The sequence below is a fragment of the Epinephelus moara genome, chromosome 9, assembly GCF_006386435.1.
Source record: "Epinephelus moara isolate mb chromosome 9, YSFRI_EMoa_1.0, whole genome shotgun sequence".
NCBI lineage: Eukaryota > Metazoa > Chordata > Actinopteri > Perciformes > Serranidae > Epinephelus > Epinephelus moara.
Window position 1 is genome coordinate 32,718,397 of NC_065514.1, and position 23,791 is coordinate 32,742,187.

The 23,791-nt window shown below is 39.8% G+C and overlaps 1 protein-coding gene across 2 annotated transcripts in view; it reads right to left on the reverse strand.

The window, feature by feature from the left end:
- Positions 1–23,791, reverse strand: part of dcc (DCC netrin 1 receptor) — a 403,570-nt gene that overhangs the window by 251,114 nt on the left and 128,665 nt on the right. For both annotated transcript variants that reach the window (XM_050052349.1, XM_050052348.1), the window contains exons 3-5: positions 23,326–23,613; positions 12,677–12,827; positions 11,846–11,982 (exon numbers count right to left, since the gene is read on the reverse strand). In XM_050052349.1, the coding sequence (XP_049908306.1) occupies positions 11,846–11,982; positions 12,677–12,827; positions 23,326–23,613 (576 nt within the window). The remainder of the gene's footprint in view (positions 1–11,845; positions 11,983–12,676; positions 12,828–23,325; positions 23,614–23,791) is intronic.

Consider the following 23,791-nt stretch of genomic DNA (forward strand, 5'->3'; position numbering starts at 1 on the left):
GTCTGAGACCAGTCACCCGGACAGCTGCTGCAACAATCGGTTTGCATAACCAAAGAATTTCTGCACAAACTGTCAGAAACCATCTCAGGGAAGCTCATCTGCATGCTCGTTGTCCTCATCGGGGTCTCGACCTGACTGCAGTTCATTGTCGTAACCGACTTGAGTGAGCAAATGCTCACATTCGATGGCGTCTGGCACGTTGGAGAGGTGTTCTCTTCACGGATGAATCCCGTTTTTCACTGTTCAGGGCAGATGGCAGACAGCGTGTGTGGCGTTGTGTGGGTGAGCGGTTTGCTGATGTCACTGATGTCAACGTTGTGGATCGAGTGGCCCATGGTGGCGGTGGGGTTATGGCATGGGCAGGTGTATGTTATGGACAACGAACACAGGTGCATTTTATTGATGGCATTTTGAATGCACAGAGATACCGTGATGAGATCCTGAGGCCCATTGTTGTGCCATTCATCCAAGACCATCACCCCATGTTGCAGCATGATAATGCATGGCCCCATGTTGCAAGAATCTGTACACAATTCCTGGAAGCTGAAAACATCCCAGTTCTTGCATGGCCAGCATACTCACCGGACATGTCACCCATTGAGCATGTTTGGGATGCTCTGGATTGGCGTATACGACAGCATGTTCCAGTTCTTGCCAATATCCAGCAACTTCGCACAGCCATTGAAGAGGAGTGGACCAACATTCCATCGGCCACAATCAACAACCTGATCAGCTCTATGCGAAGGAGATGTGTTGCACTGCGTGAGGAAAATGGTGGTCACACCAGATACTGACTGGTTTTCTGACCCCCCCCAGACCCCCCCAATAAAGCAAAACTGCACATTTCAGAGTGGCCTTTAATTGTGGCCAGCCTAAGGCACACCTGTGCAATATTCATGCTGTCTAATCAGCATCTTGATATGCCACACCTGTGAGGTGGGATGGATTATCTCGGCAAAGGAGAAGTGCTCACTAACACAGATTTAGACAGATTTGTGAACAACATTTGTGAGGAAATGGTCTTTTGTGTATATGGAAAATGTTTTAGATCTTTGAGTTCAGCTCATGAAAAATGAGAGCAAAAAGAAAAGTGTTGCGTTTATATTTTTGTTCAGTGTATATCAACACTTGAGACAGCACAGAGAAAAGTAGGAGGAATGCATGCGAGAGAAAGCCGAGCCGTGTAACGTTAAAGACAAAGGGACAACTGAAAGCCACCAGAGCCTCATAAAACAACATCCAAGCACAGTTATGCAAACATTTGTAAGTGTCACAGGGAAATGACAGACTCCATAACAAACTATATAATAACAATTGAAAAACTGAGCAATTTTGCTCGGTTTCGGCCCACTTGACACGCTGCTGTGTTGTGCAATGGCCTGTGCATGTGCTGGAATTTGTTATTTACGTGACAACGCTTGAACGCAACACAGGCGCTCTGCTGTGTGTACAGTGTCGTGCTGCACTGCTGTGCGAGCAGCGTGTTTGACTGTGCGCAGTCTGTTGATGGTCATTAACACACTGTCCATAACAATAACTATGCCAGGTATATATTGTATTGTATATATATATATATATATATATATATATATATATACATATATAGCATCTAACTAAATGCTGTTAAAATTTGAACTATGTCTTTTTTATATAATTCCTAGTTTACATTTTGTCTTTCGGTATCACATCTGCCTCTCCTTTGTTTCCTGAGTCATCCAACTCACTGCTGAATAACAGAGGGACACAGTGAAATGTGAAACATATATGTCAGTGTGTAATCAAGGCCAAAGTGATATCAAACAGATCCAGCTGTGACTCAGTTTGCCCCTGCAGGCACCCAAATGTTTCATTTAATCTAATCAAATGAAATGTCTATTTATAAATCACTTTTTCATCATCAACCTACTTAAGGAGGAAACTGTGGAGGCATGGAAGGGTGAAGGGAGGAATAGGAAATGGAGGAAAGAAGAACAAAGAAAGACAGAATTTAGGAAGCTAAAGTTAACATCTGTGTGTTAAGTGAAACCATGTTAATCAGGTAGCTTTGGAGTTCTTGAAAGGAGGGTTTAGACCTTTATTGGAGTATCTGTGCTAAGTTAAGCTACACAAATCCTGGATCTTTCTCTCTACTAAACGCACAAGATGAATCTGATGAAACATAATTTAACCTGGTGGAATCTTTACTGTGAGGTGACTGAGCTTACTTTAAGCCTATACTTTATATTAAGACTTTTATATAACACTTACATTGCTTACTTACAGCCTTAAGTGATATTTATTCCTCTGTTCCATCCAACTCCCCATGATACTTCAAATAAAATTGAAGTTATTTTTATGTTAAAAACAGTTTGCAGGACGCCATGTTTAATTCATTATGGAGCCATAGAAAACCAACTCCAAAATATCTGAAAGTGATGAGCAGTTTTGGTAGTTAACTCATTCTGATTGGCTGAAGACATCCTGGTCTTGGCTGGACTGGTGGACATATTGACAGACTTAAATCCTCCCTCTGTATTAGTGACGGCTTCACTCTCTCTACAGGAGTTCTGTGACCCTGCCCCCTCTCTCTCTTTCATGTCTTTCAATCGGCGGCTCAGTGTTTTTGGGCGAGCAGCAGCAGGCCGGCCGGTGGCTCAGCGGGGGAGTTTGGCAGCTCGTTAAATGTTTTCTAAAACACCCACAGTAATTCACAGAGCCTGTAATTAATCAGGAGAGGAACCCCGCAGGCCACAACCACCAGTGTGTGTGTGGTACTGTGTGTGTCGTCTTTCCAAGAGAGGGACTGTGATTCCACAGCGAAGTGAGACAGTCACCGCAGACCAACAGAAACTAAACCAATCTATGTTTTACTGCTGCGAATTAGAGTGTGTGTTTAGAGTTTAAGTAGTGTGTGTCTGATCGACTGCTGTGAAATTGTAGCTGTATTAGCAAAGTTTCAATTAACACCAAACCACTTTGACTTTAAATACAAGCATGTAAAGCTTCAGGTCAGAAGTGGCTGCACCGCAGAATGGACTCACTTGTGTCAGGTTGCAGTTTTGCAACAGTGTGTGTGTGTGTGTGTGTGTGTGTGTGTGTGTGTGTGTGTTTTCCTGAGTACATCAGTTTGGAGTAACTGGATAACACCATGCACACAGAATAGCCTGGTTTAAGTTAACCTGATAATGACCAAACCAAATATAAGCAGCTTTATGTCTGGTACACTTGATACTCTGGAAGAAACACAAAAACTTTAAAATTAGGGGAAATTTATTGTGACAACACTAGTATAAGAATATTATTAATGTGCCATAACAACACTAACTAATAGCACTGTAACAACACTATAATAGTGTAGTGACACTATGATGCACTTGGGACAAAACCCTCATAACAATACTGTACCATTACCACTAAAGCACTCTGAAAACACTGTAACAACACCATAATTTCCTAATGGCACTGTATAACCCTTGTAACTACACTGTTATACCCTAACAACACTTTACAACCCTTTTTAACAACACTGTAATACCCTAACAACATTGTATAACCCTTGTGACTGAACTGTATTGCCCTAATGACACTGTATAACTAAACTGCAATACACTAACAACACTGTGCAAGCCTTGTAACAACACTGTGATACCCTAACAACACTGTATAACCATTGTTACAACAATGTAATACCCTAACAACATTGTGTAACCCTTATCACAACACTGGAATTCCCTAAGAACACTGTATGACTGTATGACCCTTGAAACGACACTGTGATACACCAATAATGCTGGCCCTTATAACAAAGCTGTAACAACACTATCATGCTGTTAGCAGTTGGTGAGGTAGTGAAGTTGAATCAGATGTTGTATGGGGTCAGCCATGTGACTCTTTGGTTACAGGACAGCCTGTTTGATTTCTTTCCCATTAGCATCCAGCGCTACCACCAGCAGCTAGCGCTGACAGCAGCACATTGAGTATGACTGATAGCTGCAGTGCTGGCTATGTTTCTCAGAGATTTCATTAAGCTGCTAACAGGAACTGGCTAATGAGCCAGGCTGCACTCATTATTATGGGAAACAACACACATTCGTTATCTTAATCATCTAATCATGGTCACTGCCCTGTGGAGTCAGAACACACACATCTCCATACATCACCACACTGCGGATATTCATCAGCATCTAACTGCCTCAAAGTGGAAAAACTAAGTGTAAAGGAGCATATTAGCACAACATATTTCTTCTTTATTAGTTTAATGTAAATGCAAGACAGAGGCTCGAGGAGAAGTGAGCTCGTCACGTGTCAGACAATAGCCAACTTTTCCATCAAAATGCATTTTCTTTCCTACTTTATCTGCAGGGTTTTTATGGGCTTTCATATCTAATACTGAAGCATCAAACAGTGTTGAATTCTTTTTGCATGTCCTCAGTGGACTTTTGGCCTCAGTGCATGCAAAATGAGAAACATTTGTGAGGATATAAACAGTGGGATTTGATACCAAAACTCCTCAAATGAATTAGCAGAAATACAGAAGTTTATGTTCAAATAAAATATTATAATATATATATATATATATATACATATGTATATATTATAATTATACAATATTTATGGCACAGAAGACACATGACAAAAACATGTAAGTTAAACGAGGTCTCTTGCTGCCAAAGGGAGGTTTAAATCTGTGTATAAAACAACAAATCTGGATTAATATGAAACACCAACCTTTCTAGCAATAATGATGTTTTAAATGAGTCTAGAAAATTAATTAAATTTCTAACCTACATATCTTGTGAGTCACAAGAACTTAATTACTTAAGAGAAATCAAAAAAGGGCAAAGTGGGAGACATTCGAAAAAAATAGCAAATTATTGTTATTATTATTATTATTTTTGTATAAATGAGAAACTGGGAGCAGCAGTGGTGAGTACGACATGAGTTGTACTGAAACTTTTAGTTTCCTTTGAGTGTGTTTATCTATGTTTTGTTATCCCTACACAAAAGTCCATAAATATGTGTGTAAATGTGGTATGTAAGTAAACTGTTCACCTTATCAAATATATTTAATTTGCAGATGAGTCAAAGCAAGATAAAAGACAGACAGGTAAAGGGATGAATAAATAAAGTGCATTCAGATAGCTGCAGGCTCGCCGAGATAAGAAAAATCTCAGTCTAAATCCTCGCCTGCTTCCACTCTGAAATGTATTATCGAAGACCATTTTGTGAAAAAAATGACGGAAAAACAGATTAAAATACATGAAGTGTAGAATATCTACAGCATTAGCCTCCATAAGTTTATCATCAATGCTGGAGTTACTCAGAAGGGTCATACTGATCACATCAGCTTCACATCCGCTTTACATTTGGGATTTCTTTCAATTGATTTCCTCATTTCTCCTTTCTTTCCCTCCTACCTTTCTGTCTTTGTTTCTTTGTCCTTCCAGCCATTTTATCCTGTTTCCTTTCTCTTCTGTAACCATTGGCACATGGTGATGATTTGCACCACCTACTCACTGACTGGCAGTGGATTTTAGGAAAACGGTTGGTGTGTTAGGAGCTGCTGGAGGCTATCCAAGACACCATACTGGCTCTGGATAGAGTTTGAGTTCAATCTGTGGTAACATATTTAATGCTTGAGGTCTTGAGAGTTCATCCGCCCAGCTCAGCATGCCTGAAAAGGAAACAAGCTGGGCAGACATCTTGTAAAGGGTGGACTAACGGCACAACACCTGCACCCATTGTGTTTAATGAAAGCCTGCACGTTGGCAACATCTTGATACTTATCAACTTGTTGGGACAATCTGCTGTCCTATTTCTCTGAGTCATCATGCATCAACTCTCCAAAAAAAGCAATTTTTAATGTTCACTCTGCAGATCGACACATCCTGTCCACCACTCAGTGTGTTCTACAGGTGACAAATGATGTGCGACTAGATGACACAGTTCTGGTTATTGATGGTTTGTGGTTGTGGATGTGTCCACACGTCCTGACCCCAACAAGTTTGCCGTACTGCAGCCGCCTCTGAATGGATGCAGTGATCTACAGCAGGAACGGCACAGCACCTCACATTCCCCCCATCACTCCAGTCCTTCTTCACCATAACATACACGCTTCTTCTCTGCTCTGTCAGATCAGTATTTAGAAAAAGAGCTTCCTGGTTGAATGGTGCTGTCCAGGATTTAGCCAAGTTTCAGTGAGTCAAAGGATATCAAAATTCTGATATCCCTTTGGAAACTAGTGTGGCATGGAGGTCGTCCAGTTTGTTTTCAGCGCCTGTACAATAGCTAGCAGATCTTTTCTCGATGTTTACTGATTTTTACATTTGAAAACCTCAACCTGGCTAGCAAGTCAACATGATGCAAAGTTTATAGACTAGTAAATTGATTGCCTCATCCCAATGAGTGATCCGCAGCCATACGCCACCAAACAGTCCAAAGCCAAACACAAAAAGCACCACTAACACTTGCAAAATAGACATAAGATCAGAAAGATTCAGCAAGACTGACAGAAAGGCGACTTGTTTTTAGTCATTAGTTCAAGGTCCACACAGTTTAAAATTAAAAATAAAATTAAGCATCATACTTGTGTTTGGCCATGTCATCGAGCTAGTTAGCTGTCGTTGATAAGCTAACTCTATAGCAGGAAACAGCACTTCAAAATAAAACTCTGTGGCAGAAATTCACTGTACCTAAAAATAAGTTTGTTTTGTACAAACTTGACATAACTGTGAGTCACTTACGGTCCATTCAGAATGGATCCGCAACCCACCAGTTTGGCACCACTTTTTCTAACTCGTTAAGTATGACCCATAGTCAAAATCCTAAATATCCCAAGTGAGACTGAAATCAATAAAAGGGGATGGTATTGTAGAGAGATGGGTGTAGATTATCCAACATTTATATTTTATTTCAGCCTTCCCTTTTGATATTCATTGTGAAATGTTTGTTTCGAGAAACAAAATGCCCATGGATCCATAGATAAGTCTCTACCAACAGTCATTAACAAGGAAAAAGTGAATGCGGCACTACTCATCAAAGTGAAATGAAACATGTCGACTGCAGCTGTTTACAGTTTTGAAAGTGAATAATATTAGTTTATTAGTGCCGACACAGTCTGGTTCTTTTTGCCGTACTTTGGGAAAGTTCATTTCTATTTCTAATGTGTGCATGGTGTGGCTGTTGAAATTATTCTTATTATTATTGTATTCGCAAACTAATGCCTGGTTCCCACTACATTACATTTGTGTCTGTTCTGACAGTCACTTTGTCACATTAGGCAATCGTGGAGTCATAAAATCGTGCCGTGACTTGGCCAACAGACATGACACACTAAAAAATGGTCTATACCAATCATCCCCGGTCGTCTTTTACGTCGTGTGTGATGTCATAGAGTTATTCTTGTCCTATTTGTATTACTTTATCTATTATTTCAGTCACTGTGGCTGTTCATGTGCCAGCCAAAATGTTGTAGTAACGTAAAAAGCTGGCAGGAGCTACGCATAAAGTACCGTATACAAACAAGCAAGTCACTGAATCCTCCACAACGAGTTCCTGCAAATGTTTCACAATAAAAGCCTTTTTAGAAAATGAAGGGATTCTCTCAACCGAAGTTATAATGGGCTTTTCATTTTATACAGGTACAGGAAGTGCAGAGTTTGAAATGACGGCGCAATGCATTAACTTTATCAAAGCAAACTGGAGCGGATAATAGGTAAAAATATAAAAATACAGAAAGAATAATAAATAATGTCCCCTTTATGACGTAGTCTGTTTCAAATGAAGCTGGAAGCCTCTGCAGTTGTGGTGAGTTAAAGCCCCGCCAATGCTTTTTAATTTTCTTACTTTATGTCCGTTTCCATTATGAAGAAATAACATTGTTTGCTAGTTTGATGCTAATGGCAGTACTCACTGGGTTGATAAAGTGCTTCTGCTGTGTAATGCCATAATTTTTCCTTTTTTTATTCTGTTGTGGTAACATCCCCACAGGAAATACCTAAAAGGCTGGGGTGTTGATTGCCGTGCAGTTGTCTACGGCAGCAGATCCCTCTGTGTTTCAATTGGTTCTATTGGCTGTGCCGGGAGCGGTCCTGAACGACAAATAGAAAGTCAAACATGCTAGACTATCTGTTAGAACATTAAGAGGCGTCTTAGACATGGCATCAGTTGTTGTCTATTATGACACACTACATGAGATGAAACGATGGATTATCGCGTACGACACTCTTTGTTGTTCATGATCCAAGCCAACACCACACGTCGCTGGGTCGGGCTAGAATCAGGCTATATGGTGTAGTGTGAACCATTCATAAGGGTTAAATCAGGGAGTCCTGCTCTTAAGTCAAGGGGAGGGTCCGAAGGAAAAAGTATAAGTATAGCATGGACGAGGGCCTTTAATTTGCCGCCTGAATAATTTTCATACACTCCCTAGGATTGTTTCAGGTTGCAGTCCTTGTCACAAACATCCTGTGAGTTTGAGAAGCTCCATAAGATCTTATGATCATACTGTATGAGCAGTGACATGTTTCCGTAGCACTAATTTAACATGTCAGGATACAGCAATTAAACATCAGATCCCAGATGTGACATACTGGAGACACAGACTCCTCCTGTTTATTGTAAACATCATGTGATGTTTGCAGGCAGCGACTGTTGAGAGCAGAGTGTAAACAGAATATGAATGTGATGTGAACACAGGGACAGACTCAGAGGGGATGCTGAGACAAAGACATGAAAGGAGATGAGAGGCCCAGCTGGAAGGAGACAGAAAATACCCGAAGGTTAATTTGCAGATTTTCTCCTGAGAGTCGAACAAACAACAGCTGCTTCTGTTTGATTTCAACTCTCTGTTCGCAGAAAAAATACTGTCTTCTGTGTCATTAAAGGTAAAAAAATAAATAAATCCAAGCAAATCGGATGTAGTCATGTCGTGGTGCAGTGATGTCAAAATCCTGTACATCACTTTGGGAGCAACAGCTAAGAATTCCTTTGCTACCTTGTGCGGACAACATAATAACTAGCAAGATAATAAACAACATGTGAGTTAACAGTCCTTCCCTTACCACATGAGAGTAGGATAAAGTCAATTCATCAATTTAAAAGACTAAACAGATGTTAACTCAAATTGTCTCTCTCAACAAATCCCTTTCTATCAATCCAGTCCATCATTTTGTCACCATCATCGTTAGATTTGCCATTAAATTGACATTACAAGGACAAAGAACCATGGATGTGTAACTTAGAGAACTGAACACACTTCAGAGAAAGTTAATCATCAAGAAAAGTTTTCTTGCTGAGGTGCCAACACAGATATTTCCTGCAAAAGAATGCTAGTCTGAGTCTCAGACCAAATCATGAATTAGTCTGGAACCTCTCACTCATTTTCGATTTGTAAAAGGGTGTTATAAATGACCGACGGTCAAAATGCCTCTGGACACACAAAACATGATGTAGCATTTAGCATTTAACATGTAGCATTGCCTGCTGTAAGACTACAGCAGGCAGAGATGACCTGTGATGGTGTATTAACCCTTTGGGCCCTAGGCGTTTTTGGGGTATTTTTACTGCCTTTACTTTTAAGCTCATATCCCTTTACTTTTAAGCTCATATCACAGTCATTATATACATACAAATGCTATATCTTGGTTTTTTTTTCAGGACAATCTGGGCTAACCAGATTTGCCATCATTCCATGTCACAATAAAAGTTTTATTGTGAAGAATATATAGGAAATGAAATGTGTTTATCACTTAATTAGAAGAGCTTNACATACAAATGCTATATCTTGGTTTTTTTTTTCAGGACAATCTGGGCTAACCAGATTTGCCATCATTCCATGTCACAATAAAAGTATTATTGTGAAGAATATATAGGAAATGAAATGTGTTTATCACTTAATTAGAAGAGCTTTATTAGCAGCTTTTCTTTGATAAAGGCAAGTCTAATACTGCGGGGAGGAAGAGTCCAGGCAGAAACAGCCACAGTAAGATGTTGATGAAGAGCTGCAGAGAGCAGGCTCTTACTGCACCTCTGCAAACAGCTCACCACCAACAGGTAAACTTCTTTTACCTGCCCTGCTGTGGAAAAAACACACGCAGCAAGAATAACAGGGGACTAAAGCTGTGGATCATCCCACTGCTTTTAAAGAATCATCACTCAAGACAAGCCGTCATGAGTTAAAGACGCACCTTCAAGTCAGCCCTTTTGTAATGAAAATGCAAAACTCTGCGGTGCTGGGCTGACAGCCCAAACCAAACCAAGCCAAGCAAAGGCAGCCCATGACTGTCAAAAAGAGGTATAACTGTAGTGTAACCTCCGATTCACAGAGTATAGGCACAGCTGTAATGTGAGCTTTCACTACTTTGGTGTGTTTTCAGTTTATGAAAGTTTACATTAAGTGTAATGTTTCTCCTAAAAGTCTTGCTCAGCATTTGGTTGTACTAAGACATATTTTTTTAAAAATGGCATTAGCATTCGAATTGCCCCAACTAACCATAGCTGTAAATGCACCATTCTAACCACAGGGTTCCCACACATTTTCATGGACACAATTTCAAAACTTTTCCATGATCTTTTAAGGACCCATAGTAAAATTTAATGAGCATTTACAATGTATAACATGAACAGAACTGTTGGTATACTTCACTCCAAAAGTTAATTATTGTAGGAAAACTAAACAGCAACCATTTCCAATATAATAGCTGGTTTACGTTTGTTACATTACGTGGAAGGGTATCATAGGAGTACTGTAACAATAAATTTCATTACACAACAACATTCTCAGACTTTGGTATGGTCCCAACACAAGGGTACGCAAGCCAAAAATGACATCATGATGTATTTTGCGCAAAGCGCGAAGGATCCATAAGTTGTTTGTCATGCATCAAACCCTGTATCAGATAAACAGTTGTGATTGGCCTGGCCCAGGCCCGGTCGGCTGGAAATCTGATTGAACGGGAGAGGAACCAGACGCATCTCCTAAGAAGCTCCTAAAGGCTTTTTTAACACTCCTAAAAAGCCTTCAAACTAATGAATCTGTTACTCCAACTGGATTTCTTGGATCGTATTTCATGTCTCACTGGTATGCGAAACTAAGTGACACCACCTTGTGGTGTTTCAGAGTAAGGCTGTCTTCGATCCGAATGCCGTCTCTGGCTGAGCCGGCTGGCTTTCTGCTCATCACACCTGAATACGTGAGCAGCACTGGTGTGAATCCAGCAGCAGCTGGGGAGCAGTCAGACAATAAATACAAACATATTCTATTCATGAAAACCTCCTGAAGCACACAGACGGCTGTGATTTTATATTTCATGACTGCATTTGATTCTGGATGTGATTCTGGATGAGAGTGTCTTCAGACGGGGCAGCTTCTGTCAGTGGAGGGATACATGCATTTTTTTATTTTTTATTTTCCCTTTTATTATTTTTATTGTTTTGGGGATGTCAGGCTGTTAACAGTTTCCATGCAGGATTTATTTTATTTCCTCCCTCGGGAGCTTCAAGAAATGACACAGCTTCATTCTTTTATTTTCCGCACAATACCGAGCACGGAAGATGTGTGTGCGCTGTTATACTTCCATCCATGTGAGGACCTGTGTGCGTGCGGAGAGCAAGGACATTTAGTGCATTCCTTTTTGAGGGTTAAGATGATTTTAGGATTGATGTTAGAATTAGGTTTGGGTGGGGGTGTCCCAGCTCCCTCAGGTTTTATGAATCAACCATGTAACTGCAACATTCCCAATCTGAGTCTAGCTGGGGGCTTCTGTTGCATGACGTCTCCTTTCTCTTCTCATTTCCTGCCACCTCTCTACTGTCGCTATCAAAATAAAGGCAAAAAAAGACCAAGAAAATACATGTGTCGGCTCACCCAGTACACTCAGCTCTGTGTGTGCAGTGATGTTATGGTTCTTGTTGGAGGCTGTACAGCTGTAACTGCCAGAGTCATCGTCAGTGACACTCCTGATGATCAGATTACTGCCCACCAGCAGAGAGTACTTCTTATTCCTGCAGAGGAAGAAGGATTGATGTTTCTTTTATTAGTTAATAACCTCCATAAAAATAAAAATACATGTTTTCTCAAAAACAGCTTTCATGCTTAAAGGATAAGTTGTACTACATTTTCCTCATTGTCAACAAATCCAGTGAAAAGACCAAAACCAACAATGTGTTAGTAAGTCTCTCAGTACTTTTATGCTCCCCTACCCTATCTAAGCCCATTGCTTTCTACTGAAGAAGTAAATCTTAAAACGGTTCACACATACTGTAGTTTCATGTTTGAAAAGGCTCAGTAATCTCCCAGAACAGTTGGTCCCTGTAGTTTTTAGCAATGTTTACTCAAACAAGAAGAAATAGTACATTTGTTGGGGACTATTTTCAGCGATGGATTAATCCACATTTGGTGCTCTAGTGAGTATTCGTGGCAGCAGGATGGTGTATGTGGGAATGAGTCAAAATAAACTATAGCATGTGTGTTCATGGAACATGTCAGCCAGTGCAACAGTGTGGCTCACTGATGGCACTTGACACCCAACACTTGATAGATTCATTCACTGTTTTTTTAATGGTATTTATTGACAATAAGATAAATGGGCTGCAATGGGCAAAAGTATACACTGGGTAGATATTCATGGGGGTTATCATGTGGGTTAAGCATCTTCGGCTAATATGTGACATGAACAGACAGACAGGTAGGACAGACCAGCTCTGGATAAGTTCCTCTCCTCTTCTCCACTGGATGCTCGGTGTTGGGTATCCCGAAGCGGCACATTCCAGCACGGCGTCAGTTCCCAGCAGAACCGATGCTCTGGATGGACGCTGGAGGAACTGCAGGTTCCTGCTCACCCCAGGCTCTGAGGGAGACAGAGAGAAAGAGAGAAGGAAGTGAGATACTAAAACATGGTCCATATTTAGAGACACACTACATGGCCAAATGTATGTGGACACCAAAACATTGGAGTGGGTATGTCATAGTTGATCAGGTGATTATAAAACAAAATATTAAACTGTATTATGTTTAAGACACAGTTTTAGTGTATTTTTGATGCAAGTCAGCCTGGTGTGGACAGTTAATGTGGTCGCTCTCCATGGTACTGAAAGGAGAGCTGATTCTGAAGACAGAGATGGACAGCTAATCAATATGCTTAAATGCACATCAGAATACAAGTTACTGGCACCCTTTTCTACCAACATGGAACCGGTTAAGTTCCAGTCCCTGCACCTAAGTTTTGAACTGTCCACAGCATTCCAACCAAAAATAAACTGGTTCAAAAACCGACGCCGCTACTAGACAATAAATACAAACATATTCTATTCATGAAAACCTCCTGAAGCACACAGACGGCTGTGATTTTATATTTCATGACTGCATTTGATTCTGGATGTGATTCTGGATGAGAGTGTCTTCAGACGGGGCAGCTTCTGTCAGTGGAGGGATACATGCATTTTTTTTTTTTTTTCTCCTTTTATTATTTTTATTGTTTTGGGGATGTCAGGCTGTGCTGCTACTATCCCGGCACTACTGCAGCATAACAAAGTCTCACAAAGTCTCTCATTATTATTTATGTGCGAATGTTGTCAAGCACCATTCGGAGCAGCATCTCCAATTTTGTTGTATCTGGTATGCAATGACAATAAAGACTTCTATTCTTATTTTACAGTTCATATTACTAATTATTTGTTGTGCATATACTAATACCAATACAGTTAACATTTTTAATTCTGTAAGAATCCTGTTTTAATATGGTATGTATCAATATATACATTCACTGTTCTTCACAAAGGCTTGTTGTCCTTTTCCTTAAAAAGACAAATGTACAGCTTTAATTTGAAGGAGTACACTGGCTTTAAGGAACAAGGAACAAGCCTTCTCAAGTTTAGGGGTACCCACAGAATCCCAGCCCACCCTTCCCAACAAGCTATGCTGACACTGTTGGTACCAATGGATGCCTAAGGAGCCATACACATGCCGCGCCTTTAACTGCCTGGAAGCAATTGTATCTGTGTGGCCATGGCCCCTCTGGCCCCCCCTTGACAGAACCACTGATGACTATGGCCGCTCGAGGGCATTGTAACTTCAACATCATCATTTATTCTTCTGGGTAATATGCTGAAACAAAATATTGCCGTAATTTTTCTTGGGAGGACAGTCTCCTATAGAGCCACATAGCTAACACAGATGTCCTGAATCTCATGGAGAGAGGAAGCCATTTACACCACAATATGTCCAAGTTTGTGAAATGTAGTGAAAACAACAAGGAGGAACATAGTACCAAAACTTCCAAAGGTTCTTCTTAAAAGTACATGGTGAATACATGGCCAAGGCATGGCAGTACTCGTCTGATGGACAAACCAGTAGATGTTTGAATCCCAAAACTCAAATATCAGAATTGACTTCTGAAAAAGTTGACACAGGTCGAGGCTTTCGTTTCTTTATTGAGCTCTATTTAACCAGGGCAGGTCCCACTGAGATTAAAATGATCTTGTTTTATGTTTTCAGAGTCACATCTTATATCAGCTCTCATGTAAGAAAAACTGAGGCATGAAGACACACACACACCTGCACACACACTGTGGGTCAGGTTGTGTTTGCCCTCAGGTTGGCCTGAGGGCTGGTTGGTTCTCAAAGAAGGACGAGATGATTTCCTTCAGGAGACAGGAAGTTACATCAACACGCCCCACGGCACTCACACACACACACACACACACACANACACACACACACACACACACACACACACACACACACACACACACACACACCTTCAACCTGAAATAATCCATTAATCCTGTATTCAACCTCAACCATAAATGAACGTTTATCATTTCACCTCATTTCCTCAGCCGGAAATGAATCTGATTGAGCCGAGAGTAATTTAAGAAAATAAAAGCATTAATGTATGACTTTCAAATAAAAGGACATTTCATTCAACTTGATAAGTGTTTCATCATTTACAGGTCACACAGGGATCTTTTTAGGTTATTCTACATTTCACTGCATATATAATATTTTTTAATACAATAATTCATGAGTATTATATAACATTATGTAACATTTAGTACATTTATTACAATTTAATTGCTATATAAATACAAACAATTCTTTTTGTTTCTTTTTTTAATTTTAATTAATTTATTGATTATTTTCAAAGGAGTTATTTTATATTACTTAAATTTAATAATGTCTTTGTTGTATTCTATTTTGTTGTAGTTTTTGTATTCTACATAATTTCATTTAATAATCGGCATGATCTTATTTTTATATTTCATATTGTAGATCATTTGCATCATATATTAATTTTAAGGGTTTACATATTTCAGTTAGTGTTGTCTGCAAACTATGTTTTTTATAATTTATATGTTACACCAGATTCTAAATTCTACAACTACTAAATTCAAATAATCAATATTAAATGAATTTCATAACTATGATTTATTCAGTGAGTGTTTTCTGCAGCAGGGACAGATCTGTCTGATTCAAATTCAGCATCTCTCTCTCTCTCTCTCTCTCTCTCTCTCTCTCTCTCTCTCACATACACACATAATAAATAAGATGTAAAGCTGTACGACCTCTGGATTTAGGAACAAAAAAGAAAACAAAAGAAACAGAAAGAGAAAACAAGATAATCAGCAGAAATGCGAGCAGTGAACATGAGGAGACAAAAGAAGAAGAAGCTGGAGAAGCGTCCACACAGCAGATTTTTTTTCGGTTGGTCACAGGGAAGAGTAAAGAGCGAGGGATCACAGAGATAATCACTGAACGACAGCGTGACTCCTTTAATGTTTTCACGGACACGCCGCCAAAAGAGGCTGTCAGCAAATCAGATGTCACACAAGACGCCACATGCATCACAATGAGGAGGAGCTGGGACACACTCTCTGATACCAACACACACACACACACACACCAATGCAGACAAAGATACACAACACTTAAATTGATTTGTGCCATATTTTTTTGCGATTCAAACATTGTGCACAATAGGTGAAATAAAGGTGAACTGTACCCTCATCCTTATCTGTCCTCACAGTCTTTTCCCATTTCATTTTTCAGGTGCAACTCAATGCTCCTAAAGATAGCTATAACTACCTGCAACTTTAGTTACAGTTTGTTACAGTTAGTAGTCTATGTTATGGCCATCAGTGTTAAGTATTTCACTATTCTTGAGAAATCATGTTTCGGTTTGTCTGATGGATGGCTCTAAATACCACAACACCCATGAGCCTCAGCTGCTGTGGGTACAGCAACTGACATGGAATGCATAAGGCCCAGGACAGAGGGCTCTGCAGCGGGTGATTAAACCAGCCCAGAACATCATTGGTACCCATCTACAGTACCAGGCATCGCTATGTCGGTGAGGTGAGGTGCCTGCACAGAGCCCAAACGATACTTAAAGACAATACCAACCCAGACACAGCCTGTTCACGCTGCTGCCATCTGGCAAGTCATACAGAAGTACTCCCTGCCGTACCACCAGACTACAAAGCAGCTTCTCTCCTCAGGCAGTGAGACTCCTCCACTCATCCTCTTGTATTCCACCATAAACATTATTTTTTTTCTTGTGGAGCATAAGAGGACTACAACTTGCAATTTGTTGCACAACCCAGTGTTGTAGAATGACAGTAAATGAACCTTGAAAATGAAGCCAATCAGATGATGATGAACTGATATAAACTGCTAATGTTTTCCACAGATAGTGTTTCCTTGCTGAGCTGAAGTGGAGGGACAGTAACACAGTTTCAAAAAAATCTACTGACTTATTTTTTTAACTCTTACATTGGAATCATGTTTCAAAGGGATCCCTTAACAGCCACTATTGATAGCACAAACCATTGCAGAACCAAAAACTGTGTCAGCGTACATACAAGTGATGTGCGGTTCGGGTCGGGCAGTTCAGGAGAGCTTGTTGGAAAACACTGCAGGTTTCAGGCAGGTGGGTCATAAAGTGAAAAAGCAGCGGCCTGAGTAACTTATAATAACGTACAGAAAACGTACGCAATAATCCAACTTTCACCTTCTTTTTACCTCTCACTGTACAACAAGCACTTTTATCATCAAAGCTGCTGTGCTCAGGCTTTCTGTTCTTTGGATTTTAACCAGGAAAATCTGTTGTAGTCTGACATATTTTAAATCTCTCCTGTCATAATGTCAAATAAAATTATTTCCCTTTGCAACTATGTAGGTCTTACATTGTGTCCTAACAGCAGAAAGCATCTCTGTCCACACTGAATCCATTAAATATGCACTTCTGTAACATCATGTAAACAAATCAAGTAGGATATCAGCTGTGCACTTGAGATAAAACTGGGGTGGGTACTTTCTGTCTTTCTGTGGTCTGTACTTTTTAAAAGAGAAAACACACATTTTGTATTATGATTTTTTCTGGAAATGACATAAAATATAGTCAACAGTAAGTAGGTTGTTATCAGAAGTTGTCAGTACCAGAAACTTTCAGCTCTGGTTTGTACATTCACAGTTTAGGTTTGAGTCAACAATTAATGCATATAGTTACGGGTCAGGCTGGGCAGGTTGGCCCAGGGTTGGTGTGGGTTTTTTAAAAAAACAAACAAAAAAAAAACAACTGGCACGCGCATCACTACAGTGTACATATGGGCATTCAAAGTTTGTTTTAAGCCAGATGTTAAAGATGGTGAAGTCTGTAGCATCCCAACTTGTTTTATACTGATTAAAGAAAAAAATATAACATGTTAATCAGTGAGCTCTGTAGGTGCTGGTAGGAGGATTTTGTTACTTTGGACACAGCCAGGCTCGCTGCTTGCCCTGATTCAGTCTTTATGCTAAGCTAAGCTAAGATAATTAGCTGCTGGCTCCAGCTTCATATTTAAGTTCAGGTACAAGTACAGACAGACACAAGAGTGGTTAAAGGAGTTCTATGTGAAGTTCAGAGCATATGAGTTGTCTGCATATGGTTCTAAACATGGAGTTGGCTGAGCGGCAGCTAGCAGCTATTGGTGCTAACCTAACACACAGTGCTAAACGACAGCAACAGTGCTGACAGAGCTAATGGTGTTAACCAGGGTGGAACTGGAGGGTGGGAGCTACGCCTCTGCCATGACATCTTCTCAGTATCAGTGGTATCGCCGTATGAGTGTGGTGCAAAGCGGTGGTGACAAGCAAACATTGGCTTATCACAACAAACCAAAGAGTAACTCGAATTACAACACACAAAAGGAGCTTGAGTTTATTCTCCGCTCAGGACGTCATTACTCCACTATATTTTATGGCAAATAGTGGATGCTGCAATATTAATGCAGACTCTGGAGTGGTGGTGCACTACTGAGCAGTGACACCTGTAAAAATATGACCTTCATGGATGAGTCTCCTGTGTTCTCACCACAATATTCAGCATCAGAAGTTTGCAAATGAACATCTAAACAACCTTGATGCTTTTTGGAAACAAGTCCTGCGGACTGATTAAGTTAAAATAGAACTTTTTGGATGCACAAGTTGCCATGGCCCTCACAGTCCCCCAACCTCAACATCATTAAAAATCTAGAAGCCTTCTGCAGGAAGAATGCGCAGATGTCCCTCAAATAAGAAATGAAAGACTCTTAGCTGGCAACAAAAAGTGTTCAGAAGCTGTGATACTTGTCAAACGGGGTGCTACTAAGTACTGACCAGGCAGGGTGCCCAAACTTTTGCTTAAGGCCTTTTTCCTGTTTTTATTTTTAAACTGGAAAAAATTTACATTTAAAAAATTTATCTTGCTTAAAATGTTGAAGAAACGTGTCATGTGTAACTTATTGTCTTTTGGATATCAGGTCATCTTTTACTTGCTTAGCTATTCACAGTAAACAAAATTTTGACAAGGCGTGCCAAAACTGTATTTGGCTTCCAAAGAAACTGACATTTTCTGCACAGTTGCTCATCTTTTGTTCTGATGATTCACCCATCAAGAGTTCCATGTCCATCTAAACCTTGAAGAGCTCCAAAAGGCAGAAATGAACCAATCCCACCAATACCAACTCTTCAGTTATCCCTGTGTGGAACTGGCCCACATGTTCTCTGAACACCGCAAGTGGTTATATTTCTCCCACCTGTCAGCTGATGGTTACACCTGCTGTTACTACACGAGTACACCGGGGCTTTATGTCTCATCTCTTTACTCACTAATCTGACTGGTTTATCCAGCCTGACTCCCAGCTACTGGAAGAGAGCAGAAAGCAGGACAGTGACGCATTATCTGAAGATGGCACATGGGAATCAGATGGTTCCATCTGGTAATCTCTGACCTTTGACCTCTCAGTCCCTCTGATGGTTCCATCTGATAAAAACTTTAGAAAGTCACAGTTAATAAAATCTTCATGGAGTCAGAATCATTAAAAGTTAATCCCTCTGATCCATTAAAACTTCATACAGATCAAAGTGAATGAACTAAAGCTGGAAACACAGGAAACTCTGTGGCTTAGACATTTGAGAAATGTTTGAAGGATCCTCTGAAGCCTGAGAAAGAAGCAAAACTACAGTGTTTAGAGAAATCCCCCTGTTCTTTGTTCTTCTCTTGTTCTTCCCCAGAGTCAGACAGACACTAGTTTTAGAGACAGGTCCAGGAAATATTGAGCCTAAACTAGAGGCAGGTGGACACTGCTGTTAATATTACCTTCTGTGGTTGTTTATTATGTTTTATATATAATAAATACTTAATTTAATCTAAATCTAAAATTCTAGATTTAAATGTACACCTTCATTGATTTGTTTTTATATATTGTATTTGATTAGTCGCTGGTGGGTAGAGTACTGAAAATCTATACTCAAGTAAAAGTATAATCACTTAGATTAAAAAAACCTCAAGTAAAAGTATAAATTACCTTTTGAGAAACCTACCCAAGTTAAAGTAAAAACAAAAGTACCTGGTTAATTAATCATTTAAAGTACACATTACTTTCCAATATTTTCTATTTTTAGATTTTGGTATAAAAATTGCAGCTAGATGTTGCCAGGAATGGCAGGGTTTCCCCCAGAAAAGCTACTGAGCCAGGTAGCGAATATCTTTTGAGGGGGTCTGCAACCCAGCGCGGCTTGGCGCAGCCCGGCGGACAAGTGTCTTTTTTGTCAGGGGTAAGAGACAGACTTTGTTTTGATGATTTTGATGTTAACAATGCATTTAAGTCATATCAAAATATGTTTTTTATTTGTAATAAGTAGCATTTGGCCCTTTTTACATATTCTTTGCATAGGATCCCCAAAAAGCTGGAAACATCCCCGCTAGCTGGTGAGTCTACTGGACAAGATGCAGCTGTCACAGGGATAGGAGCAGCATGTTGCTACGGACAAAATGCAATGGATAGTTGTAATTTTCAAGTGGTTGCTTTGTATGTAGCGAGTTACATTTTCGTAGCTGTTCATTGTAACGTCAAGAGGGTGTTTTTCTTAACTCTCTAGGCTAGTGTAGACAAAAAAAAGAACACAAACAAAAAAAACTGAAAATACACTTTTTGGGGGGCTTTTCTGTCATCAGAATCTGCAGCACAGGTACTCCTCGCATGCCCTTACCCCTTAATACATTTGTATAAATGGCAAATGTAGTGAAGTAAAAAGTAGATTACTAGCTCAAAAATCTACTAAATTAAAAAGTAGAAGTCCTTAGAAAAAAATCATTTTTACTCATGTGTTACAGCCTTCCCCATGATCAGTTATTGTTCTGATGATTTTTCTTAAAACATTCAATTTAATCCTTTTTTTTTTTTTTCAGTGTGTTTATCTGTTGTATGTGTAATGTACCTATTGTTTTATTTGGATATTCTTCATTACTAAATATTTTTTTAATAATCCATTTTAATTTTAACTTTTTCATTTTCTTAATCTCATTTATTTACTCAGTTATACATTTCCCTTTATTTGCTATTCTGTTTTGTTATTTATCATTTTATTTACATTATAGTTTCATTTTTTGTATTTATGTATTTTTTTTATGTTTTATGTTTTTACTGATATGTATTACTGATATATTTTTCATACTGCAGTATCTAATAGCCAGGTGTGTTTTAAGGTAATCAATAACTTTTGTCCCCTCTGAGCTTTCCTCCTACACTTTGTCTTCTAATTGTCCCTGGCCTTAAATTATTATCAGCAGTGTGTGAGGGCAGATGGGTTGGTGGGGGGCAGCTATGTGTGAGTGGAGTTTGTAATGCAAAGCACATGTGATTATCCTTCTGAAGGTCGGCGTTTCAGCTCCACGGAGGCCCTGCTGGGATGGAGCGCAGGAACACTTCATGAGCTCGAGTCAAAGTGGTGTTTAACCAGAGAGAGAGAGCTAACCTGAGCTGTTATCTGAGTGATGAAGTGGACAGCGTATGGACTCGTATAATTGGACGGCGTGGAGTGTATGAAGCATCGGCGCGGCTGACAGACTCCCTGCAGACTGATGAGAAGCCGCTTCCTCTCAGACACATTATTAAAATCACATCTTACACTCAGTTTATTCATTACATCACATTTCATTTTAAAATGAGACATCTAGCACTGGGAGGAAATGAACAAAAATTACTACCTGACAAAATGATGACTGCAGGAAAAGTAGAAGTCACCATTAAGTAAAACTGCTGCTGCAGTACTTCACCATAACAAGAGTGGAAATCTAAATCAGCTTTTGGAGCTTGATAACATAAATAATATGAAATTCCAAGAAAGGGCTCTAAAACTTCATTCACACTACTGTGGGAGGCCACAACTCTCCACTGAATCCAAATAAATGAATCTATTTTAGGCTCAGTTGCTCTTTAAGGCAGCCAGACCCTAATAAATTGACTGGACATGTGTGGTACCCGGTAGCACGGGGGTGAGGAAGTATTCAGATCCCCTACTTAAGTGAAAGTGCTAAGATAAGGTAAGATATGCCTTACACTACTAATACCACACTTAAAAAATACTTTGTTACAATCAAAAATCCTGCACTGAAAATGTTACAAAAGAGACCCATCATAGACCATTTTTTGTCTTTTTATGGGAGACGGGGATCTTTATGGGGTGATAGTAGTTCAACAGTATATGCCACATGGAGTGGTATACATTATCTGAAAGCTAGAAACCTGAAGATTAATTTGGGTTGCCGCTCAGCACTGTGTGTTAAATTTGTCAGTCAGAAATCTGTAATTTCCACTGTGTTTTGGTCAGGCGCCGATTCAAACTTTGAAACTTTGATATTGTTTGTTATACAGATTTGCGAGTTAAATGTAAGCATGTTTTACCACTTGAGAATTGATAAAAATGGTGAAAAATGCCTACAAAATACCTCATTAAGAAACAGAGACCTTGAGGAACACCATAAAAACTATGCTGTAATTTGGTGTCAAAACATTTTTAACATCTGGAGATTTCTGTAGGAACTGTGTTTTTTTCAGCAATTGGATGGTGAGCACTTCTGTTCTAGAAACTACTCAGGGTGCTTTGACACCTGCCCTCTGGTGCAGTTTGTTTGTGTTGATAACATGTTCCGACATCAATCCAAATCAATTGCAGTCGCATTAAGCATTGTTTGGGTTAAACAGGAATAAGCATGTTACAGTCCTGGAGGATTATTAATGTGCGCCACCTCCTGTACTGCCTCTTTGAGGCATTGGATGTGCCATTCTGTGCATTGAAAATGGCAATGTCAGTTTTTGCCTTGCCAAAATTTAGCCTTACCTTGGACCCCTTTCCAACAAGCTAGCATTACATGGATTCATTAGGGCTTCTAGTTTTATATGATACCAGTGCCTTCACTCTAGCTTCAAAACCCAGCCCGCAACAGCCACTGAGAGACAGTAATGTCAGCCAAGATCACTGGCAGTTGCATGGGTCTCTTCGGGTTATATATAAGTACATATGTATAACGGGGAAAAATATTTACAGAATTAAATGTAAAAGCACTTACTTCAGAAAAATGTCCCCAGTAACTGTTTACTATTACATATGATATCTTCGGATTATCATTATTCATGCATTAATATTAAAGCAGGATTTTACAGTTGTAGTTGGTTGAGGTGGAGCTAATTTTTTTATCTATTAATAATGATTATTTTAATTATTATTAATCAGCTGATTATTTCCTTCATTAATCAACTTATTGCTTGGTAATAAGTTTCATTAATAATTAATTTAATTAATTTGTAAAGAAACTAACAACTAAAACTGTTATATATGTAGTAAAATAAGAGGAATAACATTTCTCTTACAGATGTACTGTAAAAGAAGTAGAAAGTGGCATGACAAGACTCAAGTAAAATACAAGTGCCTCAAATTTGTATTCATGTATAGTAGCTGAGTTATTGTGCTTACAGTCCACCACTGCCTAACTGATCAGTAAACCAAGCAGCCATGTATTTTCAGTGTATCACTCTTCGTTCAGTTACCTGGGAGCACTCGGAGCTCGGCATCCGTCCCTGTCCTGGTGCTGCCGGGGTTGTCAGCCAGACAGCGGTACGTGGCTGAGTCTGGCGGCTGGACGCGACTGACCTGCAGCGAGCCGGATGGCAGTACCGCTAGGCGTGAATCGGGGTCAAACATCAGCGGCAGGTCCTCCCGGTTCTTTTGCCAGCGGATGACAGGCGTCGGGTCACCCGAGACCTCACAGCGCAACAGGGCGGTATCGCCGAGGTATGAGGAGACGGACTCGGTGGGGACGACCACCTTCAGTGGACCTGGAGGGAATCGAGAGAGGAAGGGGTTATTAACAGAACTAGAATTATTGTTGTAGGTTGTGTGCCTTTGCCAAGTAGCCAGGTTGCAGTTTAAATCCACATCTGTCTAAACTCATATGTAGCAATGACAGCTGACAATGCCTCAAATATGGGTAATGCTGCAAAGACGCTACAAATT